This window comes from Geospiza fortis, unplaced genomic scaffold, assembly GCF_000277835.1.
Source record: "Geospiza fortis unplaced genomic scaffold, GeoFor_1.0 scaffold55, whole genome shotgun sequence".
Taxonomy (NCBI): Eukaryota; Metazoa; Chordata; class Aves; order Passeriformes; family Thraupidae; genus Geospiza; species Geospiza fortis.
The window spans coordinates 7,179,760-7,198,861 of record NW_005054308.1 but is presented as its reverse complement, the minus strand read 5'-3'; the positions used below and the strand labels follow the sequence as shown (position 1 = coordinate 7,198,861).

Genomic DNA, 19,102 nt, shown 5'->3' with positions numbered 1-19,102 from the left:
AAATTACATAAAAAGAGCATTAAAATATGAAGTTGTCCAAGAATGACACAGCTTTCTTCCTGTTCCTTCTCTTGTGAGCAGATGCTCCAATTTATATCAATTTATCTGCTACTTCTGCAATCACTGAGCGAAAAACACCAGGCACCCATCACCCAGAAGCAGAATGGGAAGACACAGCCACACTACCACAGAGAACTGACTGCCAGGCTAAAACCAGACTTCTTGTTCTCCGTGAGCAATCCTCATTTCCACAAATGACCAGGATGTGAACCCCTTCTGTGCAGATCCAGATCCAGGGAATAACCCACTGCACCACCCAGCCCTAACTGCCACACCAGAATCTGGCAGGAAGCATTTCAGACTAATGGCACAAGTACTCTCAGCAGGCTCAAGAAATGCAAGTGTTACCTCCTCCCCTCCAACCTTTTCTTCCAACCAAATAATACAACACAGGGTAAATTCCTGCATAAACATCTGGAATTCCTTAAATACTTTGTTACTGAGATGGTCTCTTGTGGAAAGTTAGTTCTCAGAGCAGAGGCGATAAAATGATGTTTCAGCTTCCAAAACACATCTCACAGAAATCCTTTCTGTGCTTTAAAAATCAAACCATCCTCTCTGTGTTCTCATTTAAATGGCATTGGAGCTAATTCTGTCCTCCCTCCCTGGGGTTCATAAAGCTGCAAATGTTTCAAACTATTGCCAAATATAAACTGTAGTGAACGCAACAGGATAACCGTCCATCAATCCTGCAGGAAAATCCGACTCTTTCTTAAACCTCTGCTTGACTATTGTTGCCACAGCCTATTTGAGAAAGTCACACCTCAGAGAGCTCTGACAGGTCACTGGCAGCAGGGCTGTGAAGGCGTTTGGTACTGGCTGGAGGCAGGCAGGTACCACAAACAGAAGGCACTGTCCCTTCAATTAGTCATCCTCGAAAGGAACTGACACCTCCTCAAAGATGGAGTGCTGCCTTGGAAAGGGGTGCCCATGTTCCACAAATACACACCAGCAGCTCTCATTCACAAGAAGTATTTTTCACAGCCTTGCAGACTATGAAGTTAAATATAGTTATACAGGAGATAAAACCCTTAAAAGCTACTCAAAAACTGTATGTTAAAAAAATGTATCTTTTCTGTATCATAAAGCCATTCCTCTCAGCAAGCTGACGCGATAGTTTACTCTTCTAGCAAGATGCAAATTATTTCATTTAACGAGGAAACAGAAGAATATGATTTCTGCTCTTTAATTAACAAAACCATATGACAAGGTTACTGCACAGTGCAGGACCCCAGAACAGAAAAAAATCTCTAACTAAGCACTACAAATTGCCAACAATTCATTTGAGCCTTGGGGTCGGTTTGCTCTCTCTTTTACCCACTTACAGCAGGAGGGGAAAGCAGCAGGTGGGAATAATTTCAGCACACCCTGACTCACCTAGCAGAGGTGGCAGCCAGTTGACATTGGCCTCGCAGTGGGAGTCCAGGAAGGTGATGACATCCCCGATGGCCACCGAGGCCCCCAGCATGCGGGTGCGGATCAGCCCCTCCCTCCTCTTGGTGCGCAGGATGCGCACGCGCGGGAACTGCGCCATGTAATCCTCCAGCCGCTTCTTCAGGTGCTCTGGGGAAAAGCAGACATTGGCACACTGCAACAAACAGTTCCTTAAAATCCTGCCCTGTCTTTACCACAGGGAGATGGCTTTTGGAAGTGTGGCCTCAACAGGTAATTGTGGTGCTGTTCGCAGGGGTCTCAGGAAGAGGGAAGAGATGAGAATCTTGACTCCATGTTTTCAAAAGGCTGATTTATTATTTTATGATATATATTAAAACTATACTAAAAGAATAGAAGCAAGGATTTCATCAGAAGGCCAGCTAAGAACAGAAAAAGAATGATAACAAAATCTTGTGACTGACCGAGATGGTCCGGACAGCTGGACTGTGACTGGCCATTAATTAAAAACAACCACGAGACCAATCAAAGATGCACCTGTTGCATTCCACAGCTCTGGGGGCAAAGCAGACTTTGGCACACTGCAACAAACAATTCCTTAAACATGCTGCTCTGGCTTTACCAGAGGGAGATGGCTTTTGGAAGTGTGGCCTCAACAGGTAACTGTGGTGGTGTTCGCAGGGGTCTCAGGACGGGGAAGAGATGAGAATCTTGACTCCATGTTTCAGAGGGCTGATTTATTATTTTATGATATATATTTTATTAAAACTATGTAGCCATGATATTTTCTGAAAAATCCTTTCCTTAGGATTTTTCCTCCTGAGAAGCTGAGAGGCCTCAGGAACAAAATGTAAACAATGGTTATCTGCTGCTGTGGAATGCAACAGGTGCATCTGTGATTGGTCTCATGTGGTTGTTTCTAATTAATGGCCAATCACAGTCTGCTGGCTCAGACTCTCTGTCCAAGCCACAAGCCTTTGTTATTCATTCTTTCTTTTGCTATTCTTAGCTAGCCTTCTGATGAAATCCTTTCTTCTGTTCTTTTAGTTTAGTTTTAATATAATATTTATCATATAATAATAAATCAAGCCTCCTGAAACATGGAGTCAGATCCTCATCTCTTCCCTCATCCTTGGACCCCTGTGAACACTGTCACAAAACTATACTAAAAGAATAGAAGCAAGGATTTCATCAGAAGGCTAGCTAAGAATAGCAAAAGAAAGAATGAATAACAAAGGCTTGTGGCTTGGACAGAGAGTCTGAGCCAGCAGACTGTGATTGGCCATTAATTAGAAACAACCACATGAGACCAATCACAGATGCACCTGTTGCATTCCACAGCAGCAGATAACCATTGTTTACATTTTGTTTCTGAGGCCTCTCAGCTTCTCAGGAGAAAAATCCTAGCAAAAGGATTTTTCATAAAGTATGTCTGTGACAGGTAACAAATGCAGTAACAGGAAAAAGGAAATAAAGCTTGCTGCTTTTAAAGGCTGAAAAGTAACTGCCTAAGCAAGACTTCTGCCTAAGCATCTTTTGAAGATGGTCCAAAACTTAAGAAGCAATTAAACAGAGGAGGGGAAAAAAAAGGAACAATGAGTATAGGATGAGAGAGAAAGAAAGAAGCAGAGGAAAAGAAAAAGGAATAAAAAGACAGCTGAGCCAGGATTCTTGGACACTTGCGGAAAACCACTGTAAATTAGAAAAGACACAGGGGAGTTGGTTTTCAGAAGTAAACCACACTCAGAGCATTTAAGTTCTGTGTGGTTTCTTCAAAACACACAACATAACAATGTACTCATGCATAAATAAAAACCAGGGAAAAGCCTAGTCATTCACCCCTCCAAGCTGCAAGGCACAGCCACAGTGTGTATGGGGATGGCTTCCTTAAATGCTTATTAGAGATTTGCATTAAAATATGGAAATATTTACACAACTGAACATGGACTGGAGCCACATCTGAATTAACACAGTGGCAGTCACCATGATTAACAAGAATTCAAACAGGAGAGCTGCAGAGAAAGATCACTGAGTGATCAAAACAATGGACAGCTTGTTCCAAAGTGGAGATAAAAAGTTTGGTCTGCATAACGAGCGAGGGGAACACAGCTGTCTTTACATCAAAGAGTGAAGAAGCAAAGAAAAACCTAAAAATAGGCTGAGCTGACGCTGGCCTCATCACTAATGGGTTGATCTTTCAGGCATCTGAAGTTTTGACAGCAAAGCCCATTCAGAGGGTGCCAGAAATTGTTCATTAATGCCCCACACCACCCACTGCAGCCAGCAACTGATGCAGGAAAGAAGCCTCACTAGACAAAACTTATCTTACATCTAAGCAAGTAACTCTTACAATCTCACACAACAAAACTTGACTAGAGGCAATCACTGAAATACAAATAACCCTGTGAGGGTATTTGCCTTCTGTAGGAACACATCCTCTCCACTCTGCACAGCACATCTTCCTCAGCTTCCAAAGGAGACATGAAAGGCAGGGGTTGGAAAGGCCAGCAGCAGGAAAGTGTCCCTGATCAGGGCACCAGGGAGGCTGGGCATTGCAACAGCTCACTGAAAAGAGCAAAGGAGCACAAATTTAACCTAGTTATGAGCTCTCCCCCTGGTGCTGACCTGGCAGCTGAGAATGGTCAGGAGCCCTGTGCTAACACACACTCTGTGCCTGCTCTTTGAAGCAGCCATCATGTGCCTTCCTTCAAACACCACCCAAATACACCTCCTTGCTTTTGAGGTATTCCCAGCAAGCTCTCTGCCCTGTTCCAAGCTTTGTTTAACATTCCCCAGGATTTTATTTCACAGATCCACTTTAGTGTTTTGCCTGACGAGTGTAATTGTCTCACAATATCTACATAGGTTTCCCTCTCAATAGAGCCCTTAGGACTTCTTGATGTCTAGCGTGCTTTTCCCTCATCCTTTTCAGGTCTCTTCTGAATAGATCCTCTCAAGCAACCAGAAATTTTGTCCACTCAATTACAGATTTTTCAAATAAGGGCCTTCCACAGAGACTAGACATATTATTAGTGCAGCTGCCTTCCTCCTGAGGCAGTGGGTAGACTTAAAACAAGAAGAGAAAAAAATAAAAAAGAAAGAAAAGCTACCAGTGTTTAACATCAGAGCTCATCCCTTGCCATTGTTAGTTTGTCACAAAAGATTGTTTCATCACAGAGAACAAACAATCCTCACTTCAAGCATAAATCAGCTAAGCCCAAACCAGGATGCAGACTTTACTTAATGTACCCAAGACAAGCTAAACACCAGAGTGGCTGCTGGTGCTCGTTATAATGAAGGAGGGAACTGTCACACAGACACTCTCAGTCTGATTTCCCTAACAACAGCCAGAGATTGATAATAGCAGAAGACACCTGGAAGATCAGACTACACAATACTTACATTATTCAAGCCAAATCTATAAAGCACTGGAAAGTCTTAAAAAATCCGCAGCTCCAAACCAATGGAAAATATAAAGAGCTTTTCTTCAGCTCTTTATTTTGATTAAAATGAGACTATGAAAGATCCCAGAGGTTTGTCTACCACATGTGTGTTCATCATTTCCATTTTAGCATCACCTGCCTTTCTGAACTGCTCTGGTTTGTGGTGCAATTTCATCTGAGGTGACACCTGGGGCAGCTGAAGTGACGCCTCCAGGGACACAAGCATGACATGCTCAGCCTGCTACCAAACCTGAGAATGCCCTGGGACCTGGTCTGGCACACCCAGAAGCTGAACACAGAGTCACTGGACTTGGCCACATCAGCTGTGAGGATGATGATGGCTGCTCTGCTACACTGACTGAGGACAGGGTGATTTGTATCTATTGATGAACAAGCAGCTAAAAATGGAGATTTCCCCATTTTCATAGTGTAATGAGGAAAGGAAGGCTTTGGAGCCATGGAGTTTTCTCAGGCAAACATTCTGCAAAGAGACAGCAGAAAGTCTAATCCCCTGATTTCTGACTGCATTCCCAAAAGCTGGGTTTGCTTCTTCAGCACTTTACTGCATTTCCATAGCAAGAAAATACTAAAGCATTCCATGCTTGCAGAGAGAAGCCTGCTGTTTGCTGCACTGCTGAAGTGCCTCACACATCAGGAATTATATCCCTGATGGTTGGGAGAACAAGGAAAAGCTGCAGGTGCTGCAGCAGCACCTGTGAGCTCACACTGCTGCAGGGCACACACCTGCTGAGGGCTGTCCTGCAGGGTGATGCTCAGGTAAGCTGCTCCTCCCAAGTGCTGCACAAAACTCCAGCTTTGGTCACTGCATTTTATAAGATTAAGATTTCTCTATTATGAACTGCAAGTGGGCAGAGTTTATTGCATCTGCTTTGCCTAACTGAAGAGTCATAGACATCTGAGCAACCTCACAATACACAAAACTCAGTAAAATGTGGTTTTCAAAGAGATTTTTTTATTTCCTTACCCTTGTGCTATTCCTGCCACATGGCGTTGCTTCTATGCACCCAGATAGAAAATAGTTATTTCATTCTATTTCAAATATTGTCCCAATTAAGCCAAATTTTGCTTTTAAAAGAAAATTTAAAAAACCCAAACAAGTGCCGTTAACTGCTACAAAATTTAATGAAGCTTTAAAAAAAATATTATGGAATCTTGTCACACTGAGTAGTTTTTATTACAAGGGCAATTTTCCTTAATGAAAGTTGTTAGGTGAACTGGACAGATTCCAATGGCTGTGCCTATGCTGGGCAAAGTAACACAGCCCAAAAATATAAATGAGAGTAAAATTATCTGCAGATTAAAAACTATTCTGGTAGTTTGTTAACACACTTTGCAATAAAGTTGATGTACAGTGTATACCAGTCAAGAACTGCTGCTTTCTTTACTTTGAGCTGTAAATAAAGCTGTGTGAAGACAGCAGAGAAACTTTAGAGGCAGCCTGCTTTACAGAAGCAGCCCTAAACTTTCCAAAAGAAGGCATTTTTTTCTCCTAGGTCAAATTTCTGTGGTGGCCTTACTGTACTTCTTCCTACTGGCCTCATCCAAGCAGAGCTGCCCTCAGATCCCTCTAGTCATGGCAAGGACTTTCCAAGACTGGAATTCCTCATATCCAGTTGACTTGTCATTCCAACATTGTACTCTGCCACCTGAAGAGGCACCTAAGAAATTCAAAAACAAGCATGTGCAGAATCTGGGGGAAGACAGAAGAGTCCAAGGAGGTTTTGTTTTTGGGTTTTTTTAAATAGCTTATAGTCCCTGTAACAGCTCTGCAGTATTTGGCAGGGAAGGGAGTACCAGTATTTGCCACAGGAAAAAAAATACCAGTCATGACTTGAAACTATTAAAGTGATTTATGTCCTGTGAAAGAACTATGAGTGAAACACTTCTGTCCTGCCAGTGCAACATTTCATGGTTCATATGACACCATCAGCTTTGGTTTCTGAATTTTACACTGTGCAGCACATCTGCAGCTCCAGTGCGTTTTCCAGACGTGTATAATGAACCCAGTCCAGAACAACAGCACTGCGGAAAAAGGAAACATCCCCAGACACCTCCCCACGTCACTCAGATGCCACTGATAGCACCAAAGGTCCCCCTGCCCTACAGGACCTGCTGAGGTGCTCTGCTTTAGTTTACACTCAGAACTTTGAAGCTGTGGAGATGGGAGAGCCACTGCCCTCTGAAAATCCAGGGAACCTACCCCTCCCACTGAAGGGCACAGGAGGACAGGGCAGGAGGATCTGCAGAATTCCATCTTAGGCAGAAAAGGACCATTTCCCTTCTCTGCAGGTTATTCTGGCAGCTTTCCAACAGCAAAGCCTGAAGTGCCAGCATGCATCTGGCATTTGTTTACAGGTTACCCCAGCCTGCCATCCCCAACCTCCCACACACACAGACATGCTTGTTGAAGATTACAAATGAATCCATTCATTTTTACTTGGCTACTTGGCCCCAACGTGCTGTTTAACAATTTAAGAATGAATTATACTTCTTCCTGAATCCATCATAATGTGCAAGCCAGGCCTCCCTGAAATAGAAGATTCTAAATCATTGGAATTAACTTCTCTCCCTGTTTTGGTGCAGATGAGTAATCCTTTGAAACAGCAAAATGTGCTGTTATCCAAACAGGCAGCACTTCCACTAGTTTTAATTTTCTTTCAATGTTTTCACGCTCTGATCACTGAAGTTGGTTGGGAGGATAATAAATTGATTTAACAAATTGTACTATGAGCACCAGTCTCAGTAATAGAAAACTGATTAGGCTGATCACAGCTTTCCAAGCTGAATCTTCTTACAAAGAGGAAAAGGCTTGAGAAGGGAGAGAATTAATATTTGTGGCTTCACTGATACTGATTACAGTTCTGGGGTGAACTCCAATAGGGGAGGGGGTCCAGTTTCCAGGGCCCATTCTGCATCAGTGCTGGGTCTCAGCACAACTTTAAAAACAGAAACCGAGGGGGGAAAGGCTTTGTGTGCATGGGACAATAGCTGAATATCACTCCACATGATAATATAGCATGGTTTGGACTTTAACAAAGATTAAAAGGGTTTGCTGAAAAACTTACTGGTTTTGTTCTCTTTCTAAACGGTTTCAAACCAAGCTTCTGTTTCAGGTACAATAAAGTGCACAGAAGTGGAAGAATGGTGCCCAAGAAATAAGCCAGGTTGAGAGTTAGTGAGGAAAAGACCACCAGGTGTGAGCCTGGGCTGTGATAAAGTCAGGCTCACAAACTTCTGCTGTCCTGCCCGTGCCATCAATTCACCCTTCAGTTTGCAAAGGGAACTTTCTCAGTGCTTCCTCCACCCTACAGCAGACATCCCAACCCTGCTCAGGAATCCTTCAGGAGATATTAGCACCGAATGCAGAGACAAAGGTGTAATTTTAAAATGGGAAAATTCACACTTACTGGCATCAGTATATAAACACACCCAGACCCCAAGGAAAGTTTAGGGGGCTGTAATCCCAAGTAGGGAAATACACAGGGAGCAATCATCTCAGTAACAGCACAACCTCTCAATCTCTCAGGAAAGTTTAATTTGTAAAGGAGTCTGTTCCAACTGCTGCTTTCTGAAGGAATCCAGAAAAATCCATTTACTTATCTTTCCTTCATGCTGTAAAGGTTTAAACCTCCTGTTCCTTGGGAGCAGGGCAGCCAACCTGTGGTGTATGCAGCACCTCTCAATTCCTGCACACTGACCTCCTGGCTAACCTACAAGATCAGTTTTTCCCCCTCTGCCAGAACCCATCTCTCCCAGGGGAAACAGTCAAGTCATTCTCATTAGTTTACTCTTCTCCCTTCCCATTTCATTAAATATGTATCAAGATTAAAGCACCCACTTAGGTTTTTTCCTCTTCTGTTGACTAGATTTCATCTAAAGAGGGTATTTTGTGACTCTCAGTGATTTCCTGTTGATTGCTTTTAACCTCAGAGCTGCAGGGCTGGCACACACACACTGGAAAGATGCAGGTTTTGGCCTACACAGCCTTTGTAGCTGCAAAACAGGGGAGAATTCCTTGCAGTACGCTTAATATTCAGCTCAAGTTTGATGTAGCCATGGTGACTGGCAAGGAAGGGCATTACTGTCCCAAATTCCTGCCTTCAACCCAAGCAATCTCTGCACTCATCTTAAGGCCACATCAGTAGCTTTGTCTGCCCAGTTGTTTCACCAAAAGAATGCCTGCACTCTCAAAATCTTTAATTGTTTTGAACTACATCAGCTGCTTTCTGGAGAGACAAGGAAGGGTGCAAAAGCATCTCAGAATTTTGTTCCAAAGCCTTCTCTGTGCCCAGGGAATGTTCCAGGACACAGCCACTGCTGGCAGTGATGTTCTGCACGGGGTATCATGACAGGAACCTAAAGCCCATGACCAACAGCAAGGCAAAATTTGCCATCATTTGAAGAGATGCAGGCAGATGAAGTGTTAAGACAGTTCTTACTGAAACATTTTGGAACATATCAAAGTTGCAAGATTAAAGCCTTAAAAGTCACTGAGTTTTGCTGGGGAAAAAAAGAAAAGAAAAGAAGATGCTAAAACAAACCAGTCCTCCAAGGGTTGGCTTTGTACATGAATAGTGCTGAGAGAGGCAAAGAACTTCTTGGCCTGAAAGTATTTGCTCTGTGCAAATCATCAGAAAAGGAAATATTCCAGAAAGAGCACAAGGATTGACAGAGAAATCTGCTCCAGACTTTTGTCTTGGCAGAGAACAGTCCATTAAAGATGTAACTCACTTGAAAGTGGCTTTGATTTGGTAGGAATGCACCCTTTGGGTCCCACAGGCTCTGATCTCCAGTGTCTAAGTGAGGAAGAACAACTATGAAGCCTCAAATTAATAGCAGAGAACTACAGAGTTTATGCTCTGGGGTTGCAGCCAACTTGGAATATTGGAAAACTCACTGATAATCCTTCAGTCCTACAATGATGCTTGAACATTAATGACCATGAACGACAAGGCAGACGGAGGTCTGTCCTGTAGTCTGTGTGTCAGAGTACAGAAAACAATGTATTTGGCAAATGAAAAAAAAAATAGCAATACAGCTGCAGGGAGAACACCCACAAGTGACTTGCAGTAACAAACTCTGCCATGCCAGAAGTATAATTTACAAACTCACACTTTACTCTTCTTCTAGACCTCTTCACCATCAGTTCCCAGCACTCTGGTTTACTTTACTCAAAAGAAATGCAGCTATCACAGTAAGTCAGTGACATCTGCTAGAAAGGTCAATAAATCTATTAAATCCTGAAGCACAAATCCAGGCCTGTTCCAGCTGTACTGATACCAAAACTAAGGCATCTTGTGGGAAACACCATTCTCAAGTAACACATTAATTTTATCTGGATGACAGAGGACAGGGCAGGGCTGATAGCTGAAGGTCCCTGCTTTTAAATCTGGAGCTTTGGCTTCCCCCTGCCCAGCAGAGTTAAACTACTGTGCTCCATCAGTGCATCCCTGATGTGGGGAACAGGCAGCAGTGCTCCTCAGGAACTGATGCTACACTGAGAGAACTGTGTGCCATTTCTTTACTAGGAAAATATAACTGCAATTAAAACCAGAAAAGGAACGTGGTTTGGTTTATCCACTTTTATTTTTCAGATGAAGCAGCATTTAGCTTCCAATTTTGAAGAAGCTAAATGCTTTTTGAAGAGAAGAAGTTTCCACCTTTATCAAAGTCCCTGTGTGGAACAGCTGCTTTGTTAATACCACTCCAAATGCAGGTTTAAATAGCAGAAACTATGATTACCAGTAATAGATATCATATATGGGCAGGGGGTGTTTGAATCACATTCCTAATTAACTTCTATAGAGAAGCATTAAAATGCTGATTTGCACTGCAGCTGGCAGATATCTAGATTTTTGACTCCTAGCAGATGAGGACATGTACTTCAAGGTGAGGAGAATGAAATTAAAGCTGTTTTCCTGCAAAGCTCCTCTAAGAGAAGCTACATGTGTAGGGTTTCTTAGTAGCAAGCAATGCGCTGAGATTTACTTAATGAGCTGTAATGGAAACTCTGCTCCTCAATTATTTATTTTTTTAAACTTTAGACTGCCAGACATCCTTCACTACACAATAATTAGCTGAGAAAGAGGTCACAGTACACTCGACCTTATAAAGCCACCTCATTTCCTTTCTAGAAGAATCTTTCAGCCACAGCAACTGATCTTAGAGAAATAAACACAAGATGATGAAAAGTAAACTGGTTAATTTAGGCTGTCACAAACAAAGCTGTAGTAAACAACTACAATAGGCCCTCACACTTCTTAAAACACCAGAGAATAAACTTTTAATGTTCCCCAGGCATTGCTTAATGAACAGTGCAGGTTTTAGACATCCCTTTATGAAGGGAATACATGAGTACAGACATTAAACACACATTAAAAATGGATACTCAAAGGAGGGAAAACATAAAATTGAATTTCATCCACATCTCACTCTGATCCAAAGCAGACTTTGTCACTGTTATCTGAAGTATCCCACACTCACAAGACACTGCCAGAAATGGAGAATAACGAATTACTCTCTTCCCATAAACAAAAATGGGACATTTGCACCAGCTTTTATTTTATTGCTCCCTTGGTACTCACTATGGAGAAGAATGCTGGTGAGTTCACAAATCCACTCCTGGTGAGTTCACAAATCCACTCCTACACTCACGTCCCTGCTCTGCTCTGCTCCCTGGGATGCTGCAGCTTGGGGCAGAAATTTCACATCTCTCCACCCAAGAAGAACCAACCTTCTCCCACTCACCCAAAGGGAGATCTGTCTCACTGTCTGTTACTTCAAAGACATTTTTCATGAGTATAAACAGATCTGAAATGGTCTGCAATGAATTCTAACAAGAAAAAAAAAATCCTCTTTATTCTGCGACTTAATTTACAAAAATAATCTTTCTTTCAGTTGTTTGGGACAATATTTACCACAACTTTTATGAGACCTTGAAAGCAACACTTAAAGGTTGTGGAAAAGCACAGTTGGCCCAAAAGAGCTTGGCTTTTTCTTCTTTTCTCCATACTTTCTGGTAAGAAGCTTTAAGATGAAAGTATTGATAATTCAGCAAGAAAGGCTGTCATCACTTTTGTCCTAAGCACAGTCACTCCATACTGAGATGTACTAACCAGATGCACTTCAGTGCATTTAAGAGAAAAAAAAAATTACTTTTACAGTGCATGTGCCTGAAGATGAAAAGATAATCTCTTTAGCTGCATAAATCTGTTACTGTTCCATTTAAAGATCAAAAAGAATTCAAGTATTAAACCTTTATCTATTTCAGATTCTCAGAACATGATTTCTTTCAATTAAGGCCTGGCAGATGTGGTTAATGGAACAGAGCTGTATTTGTTATATACCTGCTGCTGCACCAAATGACACATTAATCACCCCTGGCCCTGTCCCTCACTACACTCCTCAGTGACTTCTGCCCTCCAGACCAAATTATGCTGCTCATGGATCAGCCAAGTTCCCTCACTCACATTTGGTTTTCCATTCAGATTATCCCATACCTCCAGAATTACCTGTACTGCAATATAAAGAGAGGTTTAAAATGTCACAGGGATTTATCTGTCAACGGAAAAAGAAGGATTTGGTCGTGTCTCCCTTCTGATAGGGAAGGAATTAAAAAAAAATTAAAATGGTTGAACATATAAATAGAATAGACTGCTAAAAAAAGTTAGCACAAATTAAGATGAGGTTCAAGGTAACAGAGCAGTCTTGGAAGATGAAGCTGAAATCCAAAATCTCCATAATGACCACCCAAGGGAAAATGAGTTCCCATATACATTCCTAAGAACAAAACTGTCTCCTTGAAATCCACTGCAGCCAAGGATGCTTTTACAGAGCCATTCCCTAAACCAGGCTGTGTTTAATGTAAAGACCAGAGGGTTCACTTTGCAAATGTCATTTTCATCTTGGGTCAAACACACTCAAACATTTGGGCCCAAAGCTCTGTGGCCTCCCAGTGCCAGGTGCAGATTCTGCCTGGCCGCTCTGAGAAGGATGCTCAGATTTCACATCTCACCACTGTACAGACATGCAACACCCTGGGCACAGGGCCCAGCTGGGTTAACACTTCCAGAACAATCCTGATGTTTGGAGACTGCAGTATTTTCAGTGCTGCCACATCCAGCTTGATTATTGTACCAACAGAGTGCTTTGCATGTAACTCATGCTTTGGAGATTGACTGATGCTGCAGTTCTCTTCTTCAACAAGGGACAACATTTGTTCTAAAACACTGTCATTTCTACCAAAGTAATCTTAAAAACAAGTAAGAACAGGCTGTCACTCAATATGCAAATAATTGAATGCTGAAACGTGAGTTTTATGGGAAATTCAAGCACTTTGCCACAATCACTGATTTCTGTCAAGCTCAGCCATAAAAGAAGATAAACCCTGTGTGGTGTGTACCCTTTCCTCTGAGCACACAGCCAGCCCCAAGTACACCACCAGATGCCTTTTTTAATGACATTCAGCAATTAAGTCACAGCCTCCTGCACACAGTAAGCTTCAAATGTCTTGAATAATTTTTAAATTTCCATTGCTGCAAAGGGTGAAAAGGTAAAAATCCTACCATGCCTGACATTAGGGGAAAGGCTGAAAAATTCATGATATCAGCTTGCTCCAGAAGCACAAAAATGCAAACAATTAGTTTGTTTTAGAGGTATTCTTTTGCATGTGTTTCCTAGATAAGTTATAGGAGCTCTGCAGAAAAGGACCTGGGAGTCCTTGGGCACAAACTGAAGCACAGGAAATGCTGGTTAAGCATAAGGTATTTTTTAAATTACTTTTTTTTTAACTAGGTCACTGACAGAGTGACTGAACAGCAGAACAGGTTCCCCAGAGACATTATCTCCATCCTTGGAGATTTTCAAAATTTGAGTGAATTATAAGATCTGGAGAAACCTGCTGTATCTGGGCAGAGGGGCTGGGTTAGACGCTCTCCAGATTTCCTTTCCAAACTCAGCTATTTGTGATTCTGCACCTGTTCCAGTCCCACCTGCACCTGTAAGAGACCTCACCTCCAAAACAGAGGAGTTTGCCTTCTGCCTTTCAGCAGGAGTGTTTGATGTTCCACTGCTGTGCTGGGCTACCAAACAGGTGAAAAGCAAAGAGCATTCTGACAAACACCCTGCAAAGGGATGTGCCATCCCCTGCTCCCCCAGCTCAGGGCTGATCATTTATTACTGAGGCAGAGGACAGCTTTACATCTGTTCATGCAGACACAGAGACAGCTTTTACAGCAAGGGTGTCCACAAGCTACAAGAATTAGGTGGAGACCAACAATTCATTTAGTACAAGACAGACACTAGAGCTGAACAGCTCCATTTCTCACCACAGCAATTCTGCTGCAGGCCCAGGGACTGAAGCAGACCCTGAAGAACCATGAACTGCCTGCCTGTGACTTGTTCCCAGCTATCAATAACAAAATGCCATCAGAGCTGATAGAAAAACCTGCAGTGTTACAAACTGACTTGCAATTCCACTTCAGTTCTCCTCCTCCCATTTCTATGATAGAATAGAACCAAATTCCCACTCAGCAGCATGGTAATTAGATATTCCAAAAGCAAACAAATTTCACATGACAGTCCCCAGGAGGGTTATAGTCCCCAAACTGATATACATGGAAAAAACATTTTAGTTTACTTAGGGCCATTCTGGTAACAACAGGCTTGGAGGGATGCAATTAGCATCCTGCAAGCCAGCATATGAAAAGGTTTAATTTAAACTATCAGACTGAAAGAATAGCTATAGAAATTAAAAGTGAAGCCACAAATCCACACAGGACTGCCACAGCTAGGAGTTTTTATGATCAGGAATTCTAGGGTGGTAATTCACAAGTGCTGCATTCAGAATTCTGCTTATCCAGAAGGGGAGGCATTATTTTGGACCACCCTGCAAGAGCTGAGATTCATCAAACCCTGGAGATCAGCCTGTGGCTCTCTGGCAGTTCTCTGTACCATGCAGAAGCAGCCAGTGCTGGGCAGGTTAATTCTTATTCTCCAAAAACAGTTTGATGAATTGGTGCCTCCCTCTTCAATACATTGAACTATTGTACTATATATTCAACTTATTATACTGTTATACTATATATTCAACTATTTTCTTCTGCACAGACAATCCCAACAAGTGTTCTGAACTGGGAAGAAAGTTCTTACATCACTCTCAATCAAGTTTGTGGGGGAAAAAAAGCATTATAGCAGTCCTAATGCAATGCTACACTGACAACAGAGACTAGCAGTAGGGAAAGCAAAAACCAGAACTGCAATATTCACTCTGCTGTGACCAATGGCACATGATGGAAAGCAGCTCCTCTAAAATCGACCCAACCTACCAAGGGAATCCCCACAGAGGAAGATTTGAGTGTCAGGAGGAGCTGCTGGAGGTGACAACATGGTCTGCAGCTCGAGGCAAAGGGAATGGAGCCAGCACACCCATGGACAGGCAGCCTTTCCCACAGCACTCTGCCTGACACAGAATCCTGCACAAAATTTGGGTGAGGTAAAGCTCTAGCCTTTTTTTAGATTTGGACCATTTGCATTATACTGCAGGCATACAAAAAACCCCAAACCATTCCAGACAGCAAGTTGTTCCAGCACATTTTGACTTTCCAAGTACAAAGCAAAGGAAACATTTAAAAAACATGACTTGTAAAGCTTTTGCTGCTCCCTGTTAAGATTTGCTGTCATCAGGACAGCATTTTTTGGATGAAAAATGTTTATTGCTAAAGGTCACAGAGTTGTCTCTTTCAAACAAATTAAGAAATAAATGGCTGCTGACACTTCCAGATGATGATTCATCTGTCCAGGAGCTCCAATAATGCACAGCCACAGCTGCCCCTCAGGTTTGCTGCAGACCACAGCAGCCACCAACTAACCCAGAAATCTGTCTTCACTCTCCTGCCACTCTGTTAGCCAACTTCTCAGCCCTCTTCGTAGACACAGCAAAAATTCCTTACACTCAAGCTTAAAACCAGATGAAAAACACATGAAAATAACATCTGTCAGGAAAAACACTGTTTGCAGTAGCCAGGTTTCCACACTTACTATTTCTATTATTACCAAATCCTCTTTCCTTCATGTGCAGCAAAGATTCTCCATGTATGAGACACAGGGATCAGCACCAAAATCACCATTCCCAGAAAGCAGTGAAACAGCAGAATAAGAGAGAAATATTTCAACACCTCAAGGGCAGCTGGCAAACCCCAGCACATTTAACCCCAGCACAGGTCAGCACACAAGAAATGCTGGCAGGAGAGAGATAGAGTCTCCTTGCCAGGGAAGGTCAAGCTATTGGAAGAATATTCTTTAAAGAGTTATTAAAGTTCTGGAGGTCTGTTTAGACAACCCTTGAGTGAAAGGCCAGCATGAGATACAGCAGAGATATCCAATGTTTTATCCTGTCAGAGTAACATCTCCATAAAAAAATTAATAATAGATTTTTATTGAGTGATTATCCTTTCCATCCTTGGCTTTTCACTGGAGTTTATGGTGACTATTTACTGATCTCTTCAGGAAAGGAGATGACATTTACTGTTCCTCCTATGCCCCTCTGATCTCAGACCTGGCCTCTACTGTCACTACACCCAACAGTGATTCTGTAACTTTAAAGGATGCTGCTACAAATTTGGGGGACTGTTATTTCAAACAGAAGCACAGAATTCTTGAGGACAATACAGAATACTTTGCAGACAATGCAGAGGACCAATCATTTATGATGTGCAAAGAAAAATCAAGAAATTTCTTCTCATTCTTTTTACTGCTCTCCAGTTCCGTGGCACAGCTGTGATGATCATCAGCTTGGACATGGAGTTCTTATTATCTGCCCAATCTAATCATAAGAAACAGATAACCAGAGCAGTTGCCTAACAGTCCAAATCCAAGAATGTGCTCTTTTCAAACATATAACATACAAGTAGAAGTTTTCCTGGAACTTCTGCTCCTTCATGCATTTCAATTTGATGCATTAAACTATCAATTTTTGGTTACTGGGTTAAAGTATTTGTTGTTTAGGTTTTTGGGGTTTTTTTTTTGTTTTTGTTTTTTTTTTTTTTTTTTTTTTTTTTTTTTTTTTTTTTTTTTTTTTTTTTTTTTTGGGGGTTTTTTTTTTTATGGTTTTTTTTTTTTTTTTTTTTTTGGTTTTTTTTTTAGCAATGGATAAATTACAACCAGAAATTTGTAACCATCAGCCTTTCAAGTCAAGATCATGTGATTAGGATTTAAGAGCCCCCTAAGACTAAGGATCTATTTAAGCCCATTGAGGGATGTGCAAGCCAACCCCAGGGTGGGTAAGGAAGAAAAGTGCGGATACAGAACTGACAGCACTGAAGGAAAGATGTTTCATCCTAACCAGCAATTGTCCCAGTGTGCAGAAATCAACTGTGCTAGCAGGAAAATACTGGTTTAAAAAAAAAACAAACAAGAAAAATCCACCCCAAAGAGAAACCCCACACCAGTTTGTATTAACACACTCTTTGCATGAGCGTTATTCTCTTCCCTTGACAATTTAGCCTACTGTCCAGCACCTGGAGTCTTTTATATCCATTTATAAATAGGTACTGCACATAAATAATTCCCAAGCTACTCCTTGCAATCTTTGCATGAAAGATGGATGACCAAGGGACAAGAGTTTTTGTCTTATCAGAGGCAGGTGGAACAGAGAAGAGTGAGCTGGACAAACAGCACAGGTACAGATTGAGGAGCAGGGTGGAGCCAGGAGAGCTCTCTTTCACCTGGTCAGGGCACATCTAAAGAACAAGGAAAACAGACCCACAGGAAACTAGATTTCATTACTTCCACTTCTCTGAAAAGAAACCCGTTTGTACAATTCACTTGTGGTTACAGCATGAGCTTGCCTAATTTGCTTCTAGACTGAGTAGCAATAAAAAGACCTTGTCAGGAAGGTGGGTTTTCCTTCTCCTCACCTTAGCCTAAAAATTCTCCAAAGAAATACTTATTTCATGTAACATTGATTTGTTCAATGCAGCATGCCTTGCTTGCAAACTAATGAGAGAAGAACTTCAGGCCAAGCACTACAGCTGTTGGGTAGTGCCTATTTGGAAGCCAAAATAGGTCAGAATGCTAGATATTCACAAGCTTGTTTCCAAGCTCGTTTAGGAGCTTCCTAGATGTCAGGCTTCTGGAGATGTATCCTTTAGGATCTGTACAGAAAGCTCTTTTGCCTCACTTGATCAGTGGCTTGAACTCTCTGCAGCTCATAAGGCTAAATAGTAACTTTAAAGGAGAAAACCGAGTTACTAGATCTGACCATAACCCCTCAAAGGCACTGTGCCCTCTTCAACACCAGTCAGAGAACTTCCCATGGGATTTCTCCCCCTATGCAATGTCCACATGACAGGGGCATTGATTCCTCCTTCACTTGCCTTTTCCACCACAGCAAGAGTGCAAAACACACGGAAAAATGCAGCTTAATTAACAAAACACAAGGCAAAGCGCAGCTTAATTTGCATCAGGCACCATTTAAATGGCTCAGAGAAAAAGATCTCAGCAACCACATGCACTCATTGCTGCTGCAATGCCAAGTGGCTGTTCCATTTGTGGTGATGTGTGCCAGTGACTCCACACCTCTGCAGACAGCACTTCAACCCAAGCCAAAGTGACTACTCCAGGCAGTGCAGTACAGAATATTGAGGGAAGTTCCCAGCAAGGGAGAGAAAAGGTTTGGATGCTGCACGTTTACTTTTCAGGAGTACAAAATTCATGAGAAAGGCAAGCCAAATCATAGGCAGTCCCAGATGGAAACCTTTTATCAAGGATTCTTTTACATGTTCTGCATCAAGAAAGAAAAAAGTAGAATGTAAGGAGTGAGCTATTCCCACCTTCCCACCTCTTGGCTTTTTTTTTTTTGTTATTTCAAGAGTCAACATTTAACATTTTACATTAAGGGCTACACAGGCCCTTAGCTGAATATTAAAACCAGCTTCTCTGGCTTTTGATACTGCCCAGAACACAGGACAGCCCATGCCAGCAGCAGCTACACCAGCACACCCTGAATATGGAACATGAATTTTCTGCTTTCAAATGTAGCAAGATTGCCCTGAGCTCTGCTGCTGGCAAGTAAAAACCCTCAGGTCACGACACACAGATTTACAAGCGCAGCGATCCCTTAGGTAGGGATGGGGATGCCACATAAAACCCTCCTACCTCTGTCACTGAAGTCATCCACCAGCACGATC

General features: G+C 42.1%; 1 protein-coding gene across 1 annotated transcript in view; it reads right to left on the bottom strand.

Annotated features, from left to right (window-relative positions):
- The window catches only part of GALNT10 (polypeptide N-acetylgalactosaminyltransferase 10), a 39,236-nt gene that overhangs the window by 15,561 nt on the left and 4,573 nt on the right, over window positions 1-19,102 (bottom strand). The window contains 2 exon segments of the mRNA XM_031055277.1: window positions 1,438-1,623; window positions 19,071-19,102. The exon segment at window positions 19,071-19,102 is cut by the window's right edge and continues 43 nt beyond it. Coding sequence (XP_030911137.1) covers window positions 1,438-1,623; window positions 19,071-19,102 — 218 coding nt within the window.